Source organism: Triturus cristatus, chromosome 8, assembly GCF_964204655.1.
Source record: "Triturus cristatus chromosome 8, aTriCri1.1, whole genome shotgun sequence".
NCBI classification, from domain to species: domain Eukaryota; kingdom Metazoa; phylum Chordata; class Amphibia; order Caudata; family Salamandridae; genus Triturus; species Triturus cristatus.
The window spans coordinates 252,203,612-252,226,679 of record NC_140591.1 but is presented as its reverse complement, the minus strand read 5'-3'; the positions used below and the strand labels follow the sequence as shown (position 1 = coordinate 252,226,679).

The window sequence follows — 23,068 nt, the reverse complement described above, 5'->3', positions numbered from 1 at the left end:
AACCCCAATGATATTGACCAAGTCCTTTCACTTGACACTGTTGAACACAAAACGGTGGAAGAAATTAAAAACAAGTTTTCCAGTGTGTTCTCAGGCACTGTGGGCAAACTCAAGGATTTCGTTCATCGTATTGTGCTCAAAAAGGATTTTGAACCTGTTTGTTACAAGGCTTGCAATATACCCTTAAGTGTGAAACAAGAAGTAGCAGAGGAACTAGAAGGGTAATTAAGGAAAGGTTTTATTGAACCAGCGGAATGTTCTGAATGGCTTGATCCTTTAGTTGTAGCTCGTAAAGCCAATGGTAAAATCAGAATTTGCATTGATTTTAAGAGACCTAAATAAGAGAATTTTAGTGGACAAGTTTTCTCTACCTGAAATAAATGAGTTACTGAGTCTTTCTAAAGGAATCGAATGGATTACCACAATAGACCCGTCGTCAGCGTACCACCAAATAGAACTGCACCCTGACAGAAAAAATCTTACTGCTTTTTTTTTACACCCATGGGATGTTTTAGATTCATTCGCATGCAGTTAGGGCTTGCATCCGCTGCGGTGGTTTTCCAAAGCTTGTTGCACTGACTTTTTGAAGATATTCCTCGCGTGACCTACTTCCAAGATGATATCCTCATTATGGGCAAAAGTAAGGAGGAACACGATGTTACATTACATTCTGTCTTGTCAACGTTTAAAGACAGTAGGCTCACTGCTGAATTGGAAAAATGTAAATTTTGTAGACACTCTGTTTCTTATCTTGGACACGAAGGGAGTGACAATGGTGTGTTTCCCAAAAGCAGCACTATTAAAGCGATTGAGGAAGCACCTGCTCCTACCACTAAGGATGGTGTACGATCCTTTTGAGGGCTAGCTGAGTTCCATGCAAAGTTTGTCAGGGACTTCGCTGAGAAAACCTTTGGCATGAGACAATTGCTTAAAGTACGCCAAGAGTTCATTTGGAATGAGAGTTTGCAAAATGAGTTTATCTGTATTAAAAGGAATTTGCAATGCTGTTCTCCTTTGCAAGGTTTTGATGTAAAATCTCACACCTTTTTACCACTGATGCCAGTGACAAGGGCCTGGGCACTGTCTTATCCCAAGTGTTGACAGATGGTAAGAAAGGACCATTTCCTTCGCTTCAAGATCTCTCACAGAGGCTGAATCTAATTACTCTGCGATTGATAAGGAGATGTTAAAATGTGTTTGGGCCACAAGGAAATTCAGGCAGTACTTGTGGGGTACCAAGTGTACCATACCACAAGCCATTAGTCAAAGTACTTACCACTGAAGGTGCAGGTAGAGCCGCGCCACGCTTAGCTGGGATGTCACTTAATCTGTTAGACTATGCTTAAGATGTTATTTATTTGCCTTGCAAGAAAAATGTTGTTGCTCATTTTCTGAGCAGATCCCCCATCAATGATTTAGAGGTTGAAAGTAGTAATGACATTTGGTATGACTGCAGCGTTGCCAGCATTGATTCTGATTGGAGGGGACATGCCATTGGATTAGAGGAGTGGCAATCTGCTTATGCTGAAGATGGAACCTTAGACAAGATTAATGAATATGTTTGGCTTGGATGGCCCCGTAAACTCTATTCCCACGTTAGAGAAAACCTGAATCAGTCTCTGATTCAGGTTTTCTCTAACGTGGGAATAGAGTTGCTCCACCCATTAAATTGCGGACCAGGATTATTGAATTAAATCACGAAGGTCATCTTGGCATTGTAAAATCTAAACAAAGAGTTAAGCCTGGTTATTAGGGGCCTGGTATTGACACAGAAATGGAAAAATTTGTACAAAATTGTGTCCATTGTGCTTCAGCCGATAAACCTCTGTAAACCTTTAGGCCACTCTTAGGTGAAGTTGAACCGCGTTCTGGTCCGTGCTGAAATTTGTCTGTTGATATTTTATGTCCCATCTTAGACAAGGGAGGTACTGCTAAGTGCATTGTCGTTTTATTTGACCTATTTTCAAAGTGGCCAGAACTAGAAATTATGGAGGAGGCTGACTCTCCTAGTATTGTGAGGTTTTTAGAGAAAACCTTCCTTAGAGAAGGGATTCCTAAATCTATTTTAAGCGATAATGGCCCACAATTTACTGCCACATTGTTTTCCGATTTTCTGTGTAGGAATGGTGTTAATGAAAGGAAAACTCCTGTTTACCACCCAGCCTGCAATGGAGCTGTTGAACGTTTCAACAGGGTCATAATGGGTAGTGTCCAATGGGCCAGCAATGCTGGTAAGGTTTGGAAAGTTGAATTAAACAAGATGATTTGGGCCTACAGGATTTCTCCGTCTGTCACAGGTTTCAGTCCATTGAAAATTTTGAGAGGTAGAGATCCTTATACTAAGGACAATTTTGTTTGGATGTCTCATAAGTATCAAACCAAATGGTCACCTGTGGTAGCCAAAAACAATTTTGAAAAGGCACACAAACTCTACAAGACTTACTATGACCAAAGGAACTAGGTAAAAAAATGTGTTCTCAAAAGAGGGGATTCGGTTTGTGTTAAACTGTCTGGGAAAGTATGCAAAGGGGACAGTCATTTTTCTTCCCCTTTAAAAGTCTTGGAAGTATTTAAATGTTCAGCTAGGTTGAGCGATGGGAAAGTCTGGCACCTCAGTAAACCTGCTAAGTGCAATAGCATTTTGTCTAGGCACAATAACAGTGTTGGGCTTTCAAATTCTTGGTTGTTAGATGATTGGAATGATGTGTCTTTGCCACTTGATCCTACTCTTGTTGCACCAACAGATGGTTTACTTGGATGTTCTCAGCTTTCAGCGCCCCGGTTGAGGTCCCACCTCATCCTGTCACATTGAATAAGTCTACTAGTCAAATTGTTCCAGCTTCTCAGGGTAGCTCTGCTGAGATGAACTCACCTTCCAATGATGGCAGTTGTAAGGTTACCAGGTGTGAGAGAAACGTAACCATGCCAACCAATCTAAAGGATTTTGTTACCAAGCCTTAGAGTGTACATTTTCTTAATTTTACATTTTGATTGTACAGTACCCTTACCTGTTTTACAGCCCTTTCCTTCAGCAATTTTCCTTGGTTACTTTACCACCTCTGTTCCGCTTTTATGTTGTTATTATGCTTTTTTATTTAAGGGGGAAGGTGTGTGGTGTTCTGTTGTCATGGTTCTATGGCAACAGAGTGCCACACTCATGGGGGTTCTGTTTCGAATGTAATTGATATTGTCAGTTGGAGATTGCGGTCCTCTGCGCAGGACCTGTTCCCGTGCTCTCCCACCCTTATACTTAAATAAACAAGTGTCTACTTACCTTTCTGGCTGCTGGTCCTATGTTACAGGCTCCTTTTGTTTTATTAATTTGGGACTTATGAAGCACAAGCGTACAACTGTATTAGTGTAGAAAGTGAAGTACAGTTGAGAGTGAATGATAATCCCTAGACATGACACCTGTGACCTATTTCCCAGGGCAGTGAGTAGATTGAGAGCAGTCAAGAACATGAACTTGGTTAAATACATCCTGGCTGGGGGTGAGGCATGCTGGAAGCCAATATGGCGGGAAGATCATATTATCCCTGTGCTTCCGGCCTTGTTGGTTGACAAGGCCACTGTAGCAGAGAAATAATGGATACTGAGGTGTCAGAATCAGTGGGAGTGCAGGGACTAACCCAAAGAGGTTCTCCTGTTGAGTTTAGCTCCAATCACTGCACATCCAGTGGTGTAAGCTTTGAATGTGCGGCGAAACACAAAATAGTTAGAGGTGATGGTGGCAAGTCCTTGGACTAGTGTTAAATTTCGCAATGGCCCTGAATAGTGTTAGACCGTAGTTGCATGACAAACCGCACAAAAAAACGTATGTGAGTTGAGATGCTGCAGTGAAACTGGCTCCATACACTTTCCCTGAGTGACTCTCATTCTCTTGAATGGAAACAGAAAGACAAGAGTGAAGGGGCAGTGATTTGAGGGACATGCTGGCTGTCCCACTGCCATTGTAACAGTGCACGTTTGCGGATCCTCTGGTGACACTTTGAGTGACTTTCAGTCTAAGGCATGATAGGACACTGGAGGTCTAGGTGCCCTTACGGGTGCAGTGTTCCATTGCCATTCTTACTTAGCTGCAACCTACACAGCTATATGGTCTCCCTTATCCTCCCTTATAGTTTTAAAATGAAATAAAAAGGGTTTGTGAAGAAGGCTTTTAAAATTCCACTTTTCTTGCTTCTAGTAACTTTTCAAGATTTATGCTGTGTATTGTCTTCCATCTTTTAAAGTAAATCAATGGAATTGGCAATGCAGCGTGATTTAAGGCTGCTGAATTATACATTTGTCACATCTACTTCCTGACCATTCCAAAGTAAGGAGCAGATACTACACAAAATGTGACTGTGGAAGAAGTGCTCCCAGATCCCAGCACGTGGGAGGGATATTCAATGTTGATGATTATCAGTGGAGATCTCCTGAAGGAGAAACTGGGTTTAGCAAAGGAGAAAGAATTCTTTTAATTTCAGTAAATGCCTTGCGTGGAGAGTTGATCCAAATATAGGCCAACACTGAACAATGAAAGCAGTGGAATATAGAGTTGAAGGTCTGTCAAGCAGAGTGGCTGACCAAGAATTAACAGCTCCAGTCACCAGGATTCCCTGGTTGGAGAGCGCAAATGAAGAAACCCAGAGTCATTTGCTGCTTTTAAGAAATGTGTTGCTAATAGTGTTCTGAAACTGGAGTTAAAGATCGATATGCTTGGTAGCATGGAACTTACAGTTGAAATTAAGATGTTGCTGCATGCACACTTTACAAGACTGAAATATCAATGACATGACTAGTTCCTCCACTTCGGTGCACCATTTGTTGAAGAGTTGAGGACAGTCAAACATGATTTATCTTTCAATGCTTAAGCATGAAACATTTTCCAACAACACATTTCCAGGCATTCTAAACTGTCTTAAGCCTCACACGCCAGTATGATTACAAAGAACAGTGTCATCCCCCATTAGAGAAGGCAGGATTCATGGCCCAACTGCCCCCTCGTTGGAAAATTGTGTAGCTCAACCAGAAGTCCACCCAATCAGAAATGTACAATACAAAGTAAACGTTATTCGGTTTTATCTTAGAAAAGCATAAAAGTGTATACAGCACATTTATAAAAAAGGATAAATAGTTCCTAAAACTATTAAGTTAAAAACCATTTCATAAATATTAAAATAGAATTTAAAAAACAACAATTTACAACAACAGAAACATTTCATTGTCTCAAGGTTTTTTTTACATCTAATCACAGACCTTATATATAATGACACATCATGACATATATAAGGAGAAGGCAGGGTCTTCACAAATAAGAAAGCTGCTCGACATTGTCTAAAACCACGAGGCCCCAGGATCGGTACAATCCAAATATACAGTAGAATAGGAAAAGAAGAGGAGATCACACATCTTGGAGTCACTCCAGATGGCAATAATGGGAGAAAGAGCAAGTGCAATATCCCAGTGGTAAAATGTCTTTCATCACAGGAACAGAATAGAGGGAAAACACCACTGCATGATAATCCTACGATTTTTGCATTTGCTCTAAAATGTTTAGTATTTTCCATTATCACCCAACTCAAAATCCGTGGAGAATCCAAACGGACCACAGCAACTAAGTAAATCATAACTTCAAAGAGACTACACATTACTTCAGTTATGCATCTATATCTCAAAATTGCAGTTTTATTTTTCAGCAAAGTAGTTGGTACCTCTGGCTTTTTTGACATAAGTTCTCCATGCTTGGTGTTAGCTGCCCCAATCTCATCCACTGTTTGGGGTCTGTCAGACAAGGCCTCCATTGCAGTGGTTACAAAGGCATCAATGTCTTGCAGATTAGCTACATACAAAAAATAAAAAGACATATACAATTGTCATTATGAAATATTCCCTCCTTAGGAATTATTGATAATCTACAATCAGAATGAGGACATTATTGCAAATAAATCCGACAAATGGCTGCACATTTCATGAATACTTGAAATGATTATATTTTATCTAGGTATCCCCTGGCTTTCTTGGCTTTTTATTCTGTAATCTAGGTGACTGAGAATGCAGTGACCAAGGTAATATTTCAGCACTATAAACCTCTAAGCAAAGAAATAATTAAAAATGATAAAAATGAGATGGTACAAAATGTTGCTGCACTAACTTGAGTTTCAGTAACAACTAGTTACTTCAAAAGCTGGAATTGCAACTTGAAACCTTATTGCTTTTGAAAAAGTGCATTCCAGAGAACAAGGAGTATAACACTTGAGGAAACTGCAGTTAGAATATCAACCAGAAATGGCACAGCTCAAGGTAAATAACATGTTCTTCCGATAGCTACTTCTCACCACAGTTTCTACTGCTTATGAATCAATACCAAATCAATGCCCCTGAAGTACATGGGCCTAAGGAATAGACCCCAACAAAATGCCCCTCCTTGCAGACATGAGAGTTCATACAGAAGTGCCTGGTCAAGTATGGCTGGATGCCCACAAGGTGCCTTGGCAGATGTCCTAAACAGCAACACCCCAAGCCAAAACCATAGTAGCAGCATTTGCTCGATGAAAAGCCACTGCCTAACACAATCTTATGCAAATGACAATCCAGCCTGATGAAGTCTGTTTTGGTATCATCCTTCCTTTCTTCCTATCTTTGAATCTGACGAAGAGTTGAGCGTCCACTCAGTAATCCTTAGTCCTCTCATTGCAGGAACTAAGAGCCTGCTTAGGATCCAACTGTTGTGGCCTTTCTTCCTGCTCAGAAGAGGGTGATGGGCTGAACTTCATAAAAGGGTAAGAACAACTGTGTGAGACACAATGTGCTAGAACTAAAGTGGAAATCAGAGGCTAATGGAAAATGGCTGCAGCTCGCTGATGCAATATGTAGGAGTGATAGCAATGAAGAACAAAGAGCCTGATTACCATGGCGGTGGGACCGCCACCGACAACCCGTCAGTGGCAGACCCACCGCCATCGCAGTACAGAATACCGCCCGCCACATTAGGATGGCGAGCGGGCGGGGTGCAGAAAGACCTCCGACACTAATCCATCGGTGTGTAATGCCTGCAATGGTGGCGGTGCTTACTAGGCACCACCGTAGGCATTAACATTTTCTTTCCACCGACCCATTCGTGGCGGTGAACCCGCCATGAAAAGGCTGGTAGAAAGGGACATTAGAGGCCCCTAGATGGCCCCCTTACCTCCTGGCCCCAGGCACAGGACCTGGGCCCTGCAACATGTGGCAGTCACCGTATGGTTCCTGCGACGTAGTGAAGGATATGTAAAATGACCCTTTTTTGCATCACTGGCTGCAGCACCCACTGCACTACAAAATATAGGCATTGCGAGCGCCGTGGTGGCGGTGGCATCAAAATGCCTACTGCGGGACCACAGAAAGCATGTCAGGCGGTCCCAACCCCCGATAGGGTGGCGGGCGGACATAAGTCTACCCACCATCGTAATCAGGCCCCAAGTCTCGGAGTCAGAATTCTCAGGGAACAACTATAAACACATTAAGTATATCAGAAGTATATTCAAGTCCCACTTCAGCATGATGATGGGGCAGTGAGAAATGAATGAATGAAAAAAGTATTTGATAAAGCGCACTGTGGCCAAGCGGCTTCCTGGCGCTGATAGCTAAGACCAACAGTCACAAGGGCAGCCCGAGAAGTTTAGCAAGAATACGCCTGAGAGAACAAAAAAGTTTTCAGTGCTTTGCGAAAATGAGAGTAGATAGAAATGTGCAAAAGCTATTTTAAGAAACACATCACAAGGGGGGATTTGGTTAAAGAGTGCTGACCTGCCAAATCGAGAAAGCCTCAATAAATAGCCTTTAACAGTGTCTGAAGACAATCCTTGCCAGGTCAAAGAAAACACAAAAAGAACAACATCAGTAGAGGATCACACCAGGTGACAAATTTAGAGCAACTGCCAGAATAAATGGACTTTGTGGGTGGACAGCAAGCAGTCAAAATTAGATCCACCACCCCAGGGGAAAGATCAAAACCCCTCAGTTGAGTTTGCTCAATCTTAATGCACGGAGGTGTAAATTGTGTTGGTTTGGATGCAATACTTTGCCTTGCTGGTGGGACAATAGGTTCTAGAGGGAATGTAGTAAAGGCAGAGGGCATATATTGAGATTCATGAGCTCTGAATACCAGACCCTCCAAAACCCAGTGAAGGGCTATACGAAAAAGCTGAGCATAGTCCTTCATGACTCATGGGATCAACTGCAAAAGAGAAAATGTGTAGAGGAGGCCCTAGTACCACTGAAGAAGTAACACATCTTTTAGGAATACTCAAAAAAGAAACTTGAGGAAGCATAATGCTACACATTAAGCATTCTTGGAGGTAATAAACAGATCTATATGGGTACTCAACACTGAGCAAATACATGCCATGTGCCACTGCTGGATGCAGAAGGCACTTGCTATGGGCAAGAAGACACCTTCTGAGTTTCTCTGAATGAGGTGGAGGGAATCTGCCACATCATTGATCGACAAAGAAATCCCATGAGGTTCCAAACACATGCTTGGTTGTCTCTAGGAAACACACCGAGGATTACAATAATGCCTACTTGTTGCAGTACATTATAAGGTTGTGTATTCCATCAGGAAGTGATCTGAAGTAACAGTGATAGAAGACAAAAAAATAGTCTTGAGGGCCTGCTGAACAATGCACAACTCCAAAACACTGATATGATGTTGCTGAGCCATTGATGACCAAAGACATTTGATCTTCACATCCATTGTCCAGGTGTCCCCCACCCCAAGCCCAGAGATGACATGTCAATAACCACTGTAAAATGGTCTGCTGCAGACCACATGAGCATCTGTCATCGACCGCCAAAGGGGAGATTCGCCACTTAATTTCAAATCAAGACCTCACAACACATGTCCAATCCCTGTGTGCTCAAGAATTGATTATGACAACTCTCTTATCGGTCATTCTGAAGTACACCTCACTCCTATGAAGTCAGACCTGAATGCAGTGATGCTATGTCACTATAACCAAATGTTTTGAGTACATCACATCCGTGCTAGTTTCTGTACCGGGAGGCAGCTCTACTGCCTCCCCGTACAAAAAAGATACCAATTCAAGCTGCTGACCCATGCACACATGGCCCTACACAACTAAGGGCCCACCTACATTAACCACTGCCTGAGCTTACACCAACCACCGAGAAGATAACGTTCGGCCTCCTGATCACTTGCCCACACTCCTCGCATCTATGGAAGCAGAAGTAGCACACTCTCCTTTTCCTACATCGAATCAAAGACATGGAACAGCCTCCTCACGCAGATCAGGATCTTCACCTCAGTTTCAGAATTCAGAAGGACCCTCAAGACCTGGTTGTTCGAATGAGCCTCCCAGGACCTGCAAGCGCCTGGATACTCTATCAGGTGATTAGCAGCGCTATATAAATCCTGATTGATTGATTAGGCAGCACGTTGTCTTTGCCTCTCTACTTCCACTCATTCTCTGCTATAAACCTTCCACACCCACCTCCTCTAGGACCCCATTCCAATGTTACTGTGTTTTAATTTGATTACTCTGAATCTCTACTTTGTTCCAACTTCCATTTGTGGGTGTTCCAAACTATCCATGTTGTCTCCAAGGTCCAATGCTAGAGTGCATAAGTGCACTCAGACTGCAGTTGTATCTCTTCGTATTTTTTAATGTTTACTGCAGCTATTCCACCAGCATATTTCTCCCTCTCATGCATATATTCTGTGTTATAATGGTTTTACAAAACATGAATTGTCACTTACAGAAATCTGACAAATTTTGTAACTCTTTCACTTTCATTGTAAAATGCTCTAAAACCCTCACATCATGGTTGTGCTATGTAAAAATGCTGAAGTAAATAACCAAAAAAGACAGGCGTTCCAGGGAACAAGGGAGGTAGAGGGCCTGTCCTCATTAAAAATGTAACAAGATGGGAAGACAAAGCTACCCAATATTATAGGACTTCCTAAAATCATGTTTTCTTTACCTTTCACTGTGCACATAAACTAATCAAGTTAACTGTCAACATGACCCTACATCAGCACTGAGGAGGAGTGAATTCCAGGCAGATGGCACTGCACAGCATTTAGCTTGATAATTTTTATGTGCTGCAGCAGTGCTCAACAGATCCTGGGCTAGTTTTTGCCTGCAGATTGGCATCAAAACGTCTCCCTGGCAATACAGATCGAAGGCTGTTGAGGTGTTCTTGAGCCAGTAAGGCAAGTTGGGTGCCAGAGGCATCTCATGATTACATAATAACACACGGACAGTGCTGCCGCTGGAGTGCCTGCGCCTTACTGCGATATGTCAGTCAATAGGAGTCATCAGACTATGAGACCATCAGGCATTGCAATAACAGACATCGGTGAGTAACGGTACTGTTGGAACGCCGGCTCTGTGGTGCCAACACAAGTTGTGGCACGAGAAGGGCTGAGGTTGTGTGCCACACAGTGGGCCTGAAGAGTTGTGTGGCAAGTGGGAGGAGCACAACCTATTACTCAGTGATGCCTGCCTCTGTAATGCAAGACGACTCCTTGCGCTCATATATTTCTTTATGTCATGAGACGGACATGGACGGTATCTTAGATCAGGAGATTGGAATGAGGTTCACTGACCAGAGACGATCAGCACTCGAGTTTGAGCACCATTTCTCAAAATGTCACCAGCTTCGCTAAGCTGCCTGCTCCGCCTGCAAATTTGTTACCCCTAATTACTCATTCTAAACTCTTACAGCCACCACCCAAAAAACAATAAACATCCTAATAAAACAACATTAAGTGCAGCTGCAAACTGTCTGTTGAGACAAACGGCTTTGCTTCTAGATGGTCATACCTACATATGGAGACTCAAACAAAATGCCACCATCCATGAGGACAAACACTACAACAATGAACTGGAGTCTTGAGAGCTCACCCGCAAAGTAAATGGCACGTTCATCAAAGGAATGACTAAAATAGCTGGCCGAGTGCCCCTTTCTATGTAAAATGTGCTTTGAGCTAATCTAAAATCTGAAAGACAATTCCAATTACAAATGGCTTAAGGAGGTTGAACTAAAACACCTTCCTTCTTTCTTCATTACATGAGCTCTCACGGACAGCTAAAGGTGTCTTAGCACCAGACTTAACAAGCATTTGCAATGCAATAGGTCTCGCAGCTACACAAGTTAAAGCTATTGGCATTGTAAATGACAATGCCTTTTATTTATGTTTTTAAAATGAAAACAAATATAAAAGGCATTGTTATTTGCAATGTCAATAGCTCAAACTCACGTAAATGCGAGACCTATTGCATTGCAAATGCTTGTTCTTTTTAGTTAGCAATCCGAGTTGGGGAAAAAAGCTTGAAAGCGCTTTTTTATTTATCTTTAAAGAGGGTGGCAGGAAAGTTACAAGGGGCTGGGTGGGGGAAACAACATGGGGACTAGGGGTGGAAGAAACAACGGGCGTGGGGATGAAAGGTGCTAAAGAGAGGAAAGTAGAGCTGGTAGTGGGAAAGCACACGTGCGAGAAGGCAACACAAAGAGAATGGGGAAAAAGAACACATGAGAAAGTGAGCATTGTAAGGACATAGCGTGTTGCGTGTTGTACAAGCTTTATTCGAGATATTTCTCAAAAAAGCACAGCATAAAAACATTACAGATTAAAAACGAAACATTTACAAATATAAATTCATATAGGCATTCTGTGCAGCTCATACAATATTAGCATAAAAAAGTTTACATATAACAAGTAATTTTACATTATTAGACAATAGAGATAAAAGGGAAACCTAATTAACTAGTCCCCCCCATTAAACGTTGCCTGATGACCCAGGCCCAACCCAAGTATTTAGCTACCCCGATGACTATCGATTCATGAGTTGTTGTACACAAAATTCTTAAAGCCACTGCACTGTCACGTGTTCCCAGGTTTTTACATACAGGAGTGAGCCATAGTCTCCTGGGTAATGAGTAGGCTTTACATACAAATAGAAAGTGACCTACACTCTCCTCTGCGTTACCACAAGCTGGACATAACCTGTTAGTCGACTTATGCCAGCGTGACGTTAGTTTTTTTAGGGGAATGGATCCGGATCTTAGCTGGAAGACTAGCTTCCTATCCATTGGTACCGTAATAGTATCCCAATAATTTTCTAGGATAGGAAAAATTTTTGTCTCCAAGAAACGACCAGCCATAGAGTCAGACCTAACGTCTTTCAGCAGATTGCCACCCACCCAATCCCAATAACGTAATTTGAGGGCTTCTTTGCTTGGGAACTCCTCTTCCGCTGGGTTATTCCAAAGATTGGAAAACCCCAAATCAATTAGCATTGCCCTTAGATTTTTGAGCCATGTTATCTTGTGGAAGATGTCTTCCTTAATTATCCAAAGAAAACCCTCTGCATATTGTCTAATCTCTGGAGTTGTCCAAAGACGCCTCCAGTAGAGAACAGGGCGCAATCGCGCTCTATCAATAATTGTGCGTTTACCCAACTCCAGGAACAATGGCATTAGGGGGGTGCTCTGAGGAAGTCCTGTAATCCCTCTGAGGAACTTGTTCTCAGATATCTGTAGGGCCGCAAGATTGTCCCAGGCCCATAACTCCGCACCATATAAAGTGGCACCTAAAACCTTGGCATCGTACACTATAAGTGCGGGTTTAATCGGTTTTGTTTTTGATTTGCGGTGTTCTCCCCTCAAAGCACCTGAAAGTTGTTGATGTTTTATGGCCACTTTTTCCAAATGATGCGACCAGCCAGTGCTCTCTGCTATCTGTACCCCTAAATATGTAAACTCCTTAACAGTGTCTAACTTGCAATTATTTAGGGTTACCTTGGGATAGATTCTATGGTTTGGGGTAAAGGCCATTAGTTTTGTTTTCCCCACGTTTACTTCAAGCCCGTGCTCTGTGCAAAAAGTATCAAAAATATTTAATGCACGTTGCAGCCCTACAGGGGTTTTAGACAAGATAAGAGTATCGTCCGCGAACATCAGGATCGGAACCCTGGCGTCCGCTAACGAAGGTGCGTCTACGCTTGCTTCCAACATTCGCTCTACAATCCCATTAATAAATAATGAGAAGAGTAAGGGAGCCATGGAGCAGCCTTGTCGGACACCCCTTTCCACGGGGAAGTCCGAAGTAAACTCGCCATTCCCACCCCACTGTATTCTTGCGAAATTGGATTCGTGTAGACGCATAATTAGTGTAAGCAAATCAATAGGAATTCCCATTTTTTGCAAGACCAACCATAGCTTAAACCTGGGGACTAAATCAAATGCCGCCCGCAGGTCGACAAACGCGACATACAGGCAGCCTCTTCCCAGTAAAACCGTCTTCCACCGCAGTATGGTAAAGCGGAAGACCTGATCAATGGTGCTGGTAGCTCGCCTAAATCCAGCTTGGTATAAGGAAAGGGCGTTGTTGGCATCAACCCAGTCCATAAGCTGGTTTGCAACCATTCTTCCCACTACTTTTTGCATGGTTGCTATTAGGCTTATGGGCCTATAGTTGGCAGGCGATGAGCGATCTCCCTTCTTATGGATGGGAATAATAATTGCACCTTTCCAAAGGTCGGGGACCACCCCCCCCTTGGCTAGGGCGTTTGCTACTAAAAAAATATACCTCACCCATCTCGTCATATCGTACTTGAAGATATCCGGGGGTATCCCATCTAACCCTGGCGCTCTCCCACTTTTCACAGATCTAATCGCGATTTCTACTTCTTTGGGGGAGAACATGTTGTCAATAGCATAGACTGGCACTATGCCTTCACCTACCCCGGGGTGCATGACTTCAGCATATTGTGGTCTGAAGTAGTCAACCCAGGCTTCTTCAGCTACATTATTATCGGGCTTTGCTGGGCCACCTCCTCTACCCCACTTAATAATTTTCCAAAAGGACCTAGAGTCCTTATTGCTAGAAGCCTCTTTTAACTCAGCCCAGTGGTCTTCGTCCCATTTCTTTTTGGCTTGGAAAATGGCCAATTTGTACAGTTTCCTTGCCTCTTTTATTGCGACGCGGTCCCTGTTCCTAATAGCTTGTCCCAGTTCTAGTCGTACAGATCTACATTGGCGATTGAACCACCTTCCAACATCCTGGGTTTTCCTCCCTTTCTTACTCTTAGTCAAAAAACATGGTTTGAGGAGGGAAAATAACTTATTGTGGATATCAGTGATATCCCTAACCCCGGGAACTATTGGATCAGCCGCCTCCATTGCGATAATTGCACTATCAACCTCATGGTTGATATAGGTCATGGTTTCCTCGTTAGCCAATACCCTTGGCCATTTTAGCCTACGTTCGTCGTTGCTCATGACTGGAATCTGATCGTTCTTTAGGTGCAAATTTCCCACTCCTACATTCCACCACCTATGAGCCACACAAAGGGGGTTGTGATCACTTTCTACTCTAGGCCTGATGGCCATATCAATAACCCCCTGCCACAACTGAAGACTACATATTATATAATCGATTCTGCTCCTGCTGTTACCATTATCAAAGGTACAACTACCCTCCTTGTCCCCTGTAGTTCTCCCATTCAATGCTCTTAGACCATGTTCCATACAAATAGCATTTAGTAATAGGATGTCTTTTGTCCACCTTGGGACGAGGTTTAAACATAAAGATGGTACTCCCCAAAGGTTGTCCTCATCCTTCCCTAAGGGATCATTTGTACAATCTAAAGGTTCAAAAGTCCTATTAAGATCCCCGGCTATAATTACCCTGCTGTCTTGGGACTTGGTCTCTAAGCAGGCAGACAACAGTTCTAAGGTGGAGGAATTGGTTGTATTACTGCCTCTTATATAAACATTATACAAGTCCAATGACGGACCCTTATCTGCTGAGATTCTTAGCAGTTGTAAATCGCTAGTTCCCAGGTCCAATATTTTGATGGTAATGTCCAAATCTTGTTTTATCCATACAGTAAGACCTCCCATGGGCCGACCCCTACCACCTTTCGATGCTGGTATCGAAAAGTTTAAATAACCGCAACAAAACAGGGGGTCACAAGCCCAGGTTTCTTGGAAACAACAAACATCGAACCCACAGATATATTCCACCCAAAGTTGGGAGTCTAACTTGCTACTCAACCCTGCCACATTCCAGGATAAAAGCGTACCAAAGCTAAACTCAGACCCATCATGATTGTCAGTATAAGAAGACACTCGGGAAATCATTGGGCTTTTGATGTTAATAACGACCTTCCCAAGATCGTCAGTTGGGTCAGCAATCATATTAGCTGTTGTTAAAGGTAGTTTCACAGTACTAACATTTATATTTTCCATCCCAGTACCTCCCTCTACAACAAAACTCCCCTTCTCTGTGTAACCAACAGTTAAGATTGTAACAGTAGAACTAACATGATCTTCACAGGCCCCCTTGGACTCATTATTAATCCCTCCAATACTACTGTTCAACTCTCTAGTAATTTGTCAATATCCCCACCCTGGATCCAGCCGTCCAGCTTGAGGTTTATAGTTAGTACATGTGGTATAGTTCTGACCAAATAATGAAGCTGGTATGGAAGTAATTGGCCATGATACAGCAAAAGGGTTCAGGGGTTCGTTATGCAGGCTAGTCAGTACACTGGTTGGGCGGGGGTAGAAAAAGGTAAGATCTACAATTCTAATATCTCCCTTGTTTTCACCCCATCCCTGCCTAGTTATCCATCCCGCCACCCTTGGATCTTGAAAGTTAACCACAACACAGTCCCCACCCAAACTTTTCGATGTATACCCTATCCAATCTATTCTCCTTACCCCTATGATTAACCCGTCGAGGTCTCCTGGGAGAGGTCTATTCTCCCTTAACCAGTGCATGGTCTTATTTTTAAGCATCTGGAAGGTTTCTCTCTGCCCTATGGGAAGTGGTGGAACATTTATAAGGACTACTACATAGGGGAAGGAATCCGGAGTAAGATTTACTGGGGGTTTTCTGTGGTGGGGCTTTATCACGGGAGGTGGGATTGATTTGGAAACTATAGGAACAGGACGGGGTGCAGGATTCAACACCAACTGATTATTAGTTGGTTGGGTTCGAACTAGAACTTTACCCGCTGGAGGATATACATTATCCCCTGTCCCAACCGCAAGATTGTTTCGGACTATCTGCTTGTTGGTTATTTTTGTGGGTACTGGAGTTTTTCCCACTAAGGAACATACAGTAACCCCTAAACCAGCAACGGGAGATGGATTTTGTGACTGAGATCCCATAGACTGGGATGGATTTGTGGTATTAGGCTGAAGTTGGACAGGGCCTAAATTTACCAAATCAGTAGATTTGGTAGTTGTTTTGACAATGGTGTTACTTGTCTTAGGGGGTGAAGGAGAGTTGTTTTGAGACCTTCTACCCTTATCTTGAGTGACAAGGTTAATATTATCATGGGGCTTTATACTTAAATCCACCCTTGCATTAGCTTTAATCAATGATTTTGTAGAATAAAAATTATCTAGTGTTGCCTGCTCAAAGTGGTTTAACCTATCAGAAAGCTTGGCAATTCTATTCTCTATCGGGATAAGAATTAATCTAAGTAATCTTTCTAGCTCAGGGAGCAGATTTGCAAGTGGTAGCAATTTGTCGTTAGTTGATAAAGCAGACTCAGGGCAAATTTTCTCTTGTGAGTCTAGGCTACCCGAGGGAACAAGGTTTGAGTTCTGAACACTTCCTATGCTATGGTTTCCTTCAATAACAGCCTCTCTAGTACTCACAGTTTTGTGTAGCTTCCTATGCTTTAGAGGGGGTTTGGCCACATTTTTACATTTTCTTTGTGGGGCTGTTCTTTTTCTTTTGGACCCAAGCTTAGGTCGACTCGGGATAACCTGAGCACCTGGATCAGGAAGCAATATAGGATGGATATAACTCCCTCTGGAACTGTTCAAATCTGTAACAATTTCCTCATTTATTATTTGTGCCTGTCCTTCAGGTTGTTCGTTGGCAACAGGAAAGTTTACAGAAGATAATGGAGTCACCAGAGTGGGATATGTTTGAGTTAAGTACTTGTCCGTAGAATTTTTAAGCAATTCAATTGATAGTCTGCGCTCTGCGCGCCTCTCGGCCAAGGTTAACTCTTTGTCAATTAAAGATGAACGGTTAAAAAAGAATTTATCTAAAGGGCCAATTGCCAGTAGACCAGTCTCAGTCGGAGAAGTAGTTGAACGGGCGCTGGCGGTACTTGTTAAGGCAGACATTGCCCTACCTCACACCAATAGGATACAAAAAATTCACTTACTAGAAAGGAAACTGTAGAATACTTGTCTTCAGCCCCCGACAAGCTCCGTCGCGCTCCCGCGCAGCGTATTCACGCGTTAATTTATGACTCTGACAGAGGCTACCCGGTCGTTGGGGGCGGGGAGGGAGAGCGGGCCAGGTGGAACAGGCGGGGTTACTGGGACTCCTGGGAAATGTAGTCCCGGCCCTCTTGCTCGCAGCCCTCAGCCCCTATCTTACCCCAGCTGCAGCTAGCAGCCCACAAGGAAGAGCACCCCTCTGTGAAGCGGGACCCGCGCAACGGGTTCGGCCAAGCGTTGGTCAAAATACAAGGAATCCACGGTCAATCCAAATAGCAAGGGCAACAAAGGCAAATTTGTCCAGGTGTCCCTATTGTATTTCTAACTTCTACTGACACGTGGAGGTGAGCACAATTAAAATCACAACATAGTGAATGAGCAAGTTATACTGCAGATGAATCCAAGATCCATGGCCCAGCCCTGTCTCCTCTGGCCTCGGAGGGCCACAGAGGGCCCGCCCTTTGCCCGGGCTTAGCCCGGCGCCGACCCGCGCGCGATCCCGCGTCGCGGGGGCTCCCGTTGTATTTATGCGCCTTCAAGCGCGATGAAAATGCCGTCAGCTGATTCGTCCCCCCGGTGTTGATGGGAGCTGTAGTTCCCCTGCTCTCTGCGGCCGCGTGGATGTTAGAAGCGGCAGCGGCAGGGAAATGCACGAGAGCGCTGGCGTGGGCGTCCTCCTTCACTGGCAGCCGTTGGCGTGGCACAAGAAACAGGTAGGCAGAAAACCGCTTCAGTCAGAATCACACCCCACAGGACATAGCAATGCCCACATGCTCCAGAGTCGGGACAAACAGGAGAGGAACGGAAAGCCTTCACATCTAGCAAACAAATTAAAGTGACAATGAATTATTTCTTTAATCCCCGTCTGTTAAACTTGCAATGGCAGCCGCTTGTTGGCTCTAGTGAAAGGCGCACTTCGGCTGCTTTGTAGTGCTAAGAAGTGTACGTTTCTTCAATTTACAGTTACACCAGGCTCCCAGCGGAGCGTCTGCCTGTAGCTCTGGTTTTGTTTTTGTGCTCAGACTGCTGCCCGCCCCTTCTCACCTCTCTGAGAGCCAGTGCCCCCTTTGACCCTCTACCTTTCCGCCCACCCCGCCCCCGCCTCTTCTCTCGGTTTCACACCTTGGTGCTTTCACACTTAACGTCACCTCCAGCTCGCATTTTCAGAGAGGGCCTCGGGGCTTCCTATTACAGCCCCAGGATGAGGAGGAGGAAGAAGAGAGAGAGGAGACAGAGGAAGACTTGGTGGGGGGCGGGGAGACAGATACGGTGGGAAGTGAGAGTGAAGAAAGAGGGGGAGAGAGAGAGAGAGAACCAGTGGGGAAAGAGACCGAGAAGTAGGGAGAGATGAAGAAAGAAGAGAGAGCAAGTGGGAGGGAGGGAATGGGGGACAGAGAGGAAGAAAGAGAGGGGGGGGTATAGCACGGAGGCAATAGGATTCCAAAGGGAACAAAGACACTGGGATCGAGAAGACAGGGCAGGGAGGACGGATGTAGAGGAGACAGGAGAGATGGACAGAGTGTCAGGTGCTGTGGAGTGCAGCAAAATGCAATGGAGAGAGTGCCAGGAATAGAGAGAGAGATATGGGTTAGTGGCCAGCTCCGGAACTATGAACCCTGCGGGCTACGCCCAGTGTTGACACGCCCATCGCTTGAATTAAAATGGCGACTGTCTGACGCACTGAATCATAAGAGGCAAACTAAAACTTACTGGGACGGGTTTGACAGTTTTCCATCAAATATGGGACCGCTCCCAACTGCCCCCATTTGGAGACGACCGGCCCAAAAGCTGACATGTTCGTTCTTACACTGAGGTCCCATTTTATGGAGGCGAGTGTAGAAAAGAGGTGTTCCCTCATTCGCCTACTTGAAGAGAGGGAGGGTAGAGGTAAGTAAAGCAAAAACGAATAGTACATGAAATCTACATATACAAACAATTGGTCGTAGAGACTGTGAGATGCCGCCATGAAATATGCATTACACATGTTCTGTGCTGTTTTCCTTCCCCCCTCAAGTCAAATAACCCGTTTGTCTTCCCTGTGGCGTGGCGTAAATCATTGCGTTTATAGCTGCCGTGTGACCCTTCGCTCTAAAATGTCCTCTCAGTAACTGGGACATTCAGACAGCACCCATTTTAGAGACTAAACAGACCCCTTATGTGACGGCGTCGGGAGTTTGTAGGCCTGAGGAGTCTTATACGCAAAGCCCAAACAAGTGGGAGAGGAGGGGGTAGTGCTGGGAACAGGCGCCCTCGGAATGCCTGTGCACCGTGCTACAAATCTGCGCAGTGGGTTAGTGCACCTGCTGGAGCGATAAGTGAATAACCTAAAGGTTATATGTTTTTTTTTGTGGTAGTTTTATATTGCAAACTCGACTCGGAGGTATGAGAGCACTGCACCAGGTGTATTACAGAGGGACACATTGATTTCTAGGCACGGGGAGATTAAGTGATTTGCAAAAAAACACAGGATGCTTGAGCCTCCCGGACTCGAACCTGGTTCCCCAGCTTCAAAGTCGTCCGCCCTAACCGTTAAGCCACACCCTGTTAACATACTGGTGACATAGGTTAGTAAGTTAAAGAGCATATTGGAAACATCAGAATATAACCTGCAGGTTAAATGTTAAAATACGTGAGGTATCGCTTAGTGAGTTAATACATATACTGCTGACGTATTTGGGTGACCTACAGACTAAACGTTCACATATTTGTGGCGCAGTAGCATGGTGAGTTAGTACTTAAGTTGCACTTCCAAAGGGCTCGAGTCCGCTTTTCATTTTTCCAAGGTGGAGGCTGACTTGTGTAATACCATTTATGTACCAGGCCCCGATGTTGTCAGGCTGCAGTGTTGGACGCCACTAAAAACAAGGGGGATGAGAGGGACGCGTGACAGTGAGCCGTCCTGACACCTCCGCGGGGTTTAATGGCCTGCCCGCGCAGGGACACACCTCATCAAAATGGACGTCTCGAGGAGTCAAGCTGAACACGAGGAACAAGCAAGGCTTTTAAGCGCGTTGTCCGGGCCATTTGGTGTGCTGAGCGAGGGGCTTCGGAGGGATGTGTGTGCATTTTGACCGCTCCCTGAAAAGGACTAATGTGTCTCAAACTGGAGAATGTTATGCCTCGCCCATGTCAAGGGGAGTGTTGCTAATCTGAAGGCTGCCATCGCGAGCTGGGGACCGTGGACAGGGCGTGCGGGCTGTTATTTGCGAGGCTTTTATTTTGTGCCACGGTGGACCTGCAAACAGGCACTCCATCATTAAAAGTGACAGTCAAAGTATAAACAAGCTACCGAAAGAGCGCGTGCATATGTTTTGTCCTTAACAACAGAAGCAGAGCGCGTGCATATGTTTTGTCCTCTGTGCGCACAGACACGGAAGGAGAGAGGGAGCAACCGAGCAGAGCCGTACGCGTGCACATCTCCTGTCACCCGTTTGCGCACATCTGCTGTGTCTTCAGCTAAGCTGTTAGACGTACACGTGCACATGTCCTGTTCCCCTTCGCCCACCAAACCGACAACAATAGATCTCGCCAAGGTGAACAGCGCATGCGCTGCGTCGCTAAGCGAGACCTAAAAAGTACTCCTCAAGGAGGCATCTGAAGCTGGTCAGATTGGTAGAGGCATGGATTTATAATGGAAGGCTATTCCAAATGAGAACTGGACTGCCAACATCAGATTACTCTTAGAATAATGTTTGAATATAGGAATATGTATAAAGTACTCTAAGTAATGACACAAGGACCTTGTAGGCTTAGGCCAGCCAATTCTAAAAACCACATAGCGAACAGCTATTCGCTGAAGGCATTATAAAGCCAGGCATGATATTATTATATATTTGTTTTTATTGATAAACACCACAATCAGCACAGCAATGCCTTCAAGTCTCGGCATACATTTCGTTATACAATCGGTATGAGGGGACAATTCACGCATAAATAACACTTTGACTCATTATTCTGATCATTACTCTGCAGCAGTGAATGTTTCATGCCTTTCGACCTCACTACGTCACAGCTCCACTGTTGGAGACAGGCAAATCTCCCATCTATACGTATTTCATGCTGCCCACTTATGATCCTATTTATTTGGGCATCCTCTGTACTTGAATGCGTATTATTCAGCTATCATGGCTCTATCCATGTCAACCTTCCAATCTCTAGTTCGTGGCACTTCCCCCGAACCCCATTTCTGTGCAATGTTGCGTTTGGCGATGGCCCACCCCAGTGAGACTCATGTTTTCTGGGTTTGAGTAAAGTCAGTGTCGTCCCATATATTTAGCAGGCACAGTTGCAGGGTGACAGTTAATTTCTTCCACCCAGCACTCTACAGTTGCTTGGCGATGCCGTTCCAGTATTACTGAATGGCTGGACAAGTCCAGATCATGTGGAAGAAAGTCCCTTCTTGTTGACATTGCCGAAGGCAAAGGGGATCAGCTCGCATGCCCATCCTGACCAATATTCCTGCTGTCAGGTAGACCCGGTGCAGGACTATGAGTTGGACCAGATGGAATCTCATCGGGATGGCCACCTCTCGAGGGGAAGCCAAGGCATCTCGCCAATCTTCCTCCTCAAGCTCGCCTAGATCTGTCTCCCAGTGTTGCCGTAGGCGTGTTAAGAAATCTGGGCAGTTATTAATCAGTTTTTATAAGTAAGGGATATGGCCTTTTTAGTCATGGGGTCTAATATCAATCTATCCTCTAGTGGGGAAGCCTCAGGAAGTAGGCCGCCCTCTGGTATTACTGTTTTGAGCGCGTGACTAATCAGCAAATATCTAAATGTTTCGGCTTGTGTGAGGTCGTACTCTCTCTGGAGGTCAGCAAAGGTGGCCAGCCCCTTAGAATTCCACGTCCCCCACTGTAGAAATGCCAATTAAATCCCATTTATCAAACCCGGGACAGGTGCTCAATCAACCCAGTTGCTCAGGTTCCCAGAGTGGGGTTGCACGAGTGACTCTATTATGCCAACCCATCTGTTTGTTGACCTTATGCCAGACTTCTATCGCACGTGCTGTTGGTCCAGTGAGGCCTAATTTTTTGAGGCTTGTATATAGTGCTCTAATATACCCTCCTCGTCCCATGAGCCACCAGTCAGTGCGGAAATCCGGGTATCCACGCTCCTCGTGTGCCCAACGGTTATCGCAACTAGTTGGGATGCTTGGTAATATGATCTGATGTCGGGCATACCAACCCGCCGAAAGCTTTTGTTTTGCAATACGTGGTGCCCGACCGTCCCACAGTAACATGCGTACGGCACAACCAATACTGGAGAAATAAGCATCGGGAATTCTATCTGGGGTATTTTGCAACACATAGAGAAAACACGGCAGCATCAGCATCTTAAAAAGGGCTGCCTGACCCAATAGAGTCAGGGGAAGAGAGCGCCAGTGTCTGACATCAGCTCGAAAGCGCGTCAGGGGACCAAGTAGGTTTTCTTCATAAAAGCGAGCGGAGTCCGTAGTTATAAAAATGCCTAAAAATCAGAAACCCGTCGATGCTACAGGGATATCGTATTCCCACAGCGTACGCGGTGGAGGGCACTGGAGCAAAAATATTTGTGATTTAGACCAGTTAATTGTGTATCCTGAATGGTTGCTAAATATTTGGAAAATGTGGAGGATATGGTGGAGGGAAGAGGTCGGAGAGGCCATGTATAACAAAATATCGTCTGTGCATAATGAGATTCTGTCTTCATGGTCCTCTGTCCATTTAAGACCACGGAAAAAAAGGGTCTCCACTCACCCAGATCGCCAGGGGCTCTAGCACCAGGGCAAATATTAAGGGCGACAGGGGGCATCCCTGCCGGGTTCCCCTTTCTAGTTGGAACTATC

The 23,068-nt window shown here is 44.6% G+C and overlaps 1 protein-coding gene across 1 annotated transcript in view; it reads right to left on the bottom strand.

Moving 5' to 3' along the window:
* Positions 1-23,068, bottom strand: part of DYNC2H1 (dynein cytoplasmic 2 heavy chain 1) — a 1,714,832-nt gene that overhangs the window by 1,384,461 nt on the left and 307,303 nt on the right. The window contains exon 20 of the mRNA XM_085621461.1: positions 5,697-5,824. Coding sequence (XP_085477587.1) covers positions 5,697-5,824 — 128 coding nt within the window. The remainder of the gene's footprint in view (positions 1-5,696; positions 5,825-23,068) is intronic.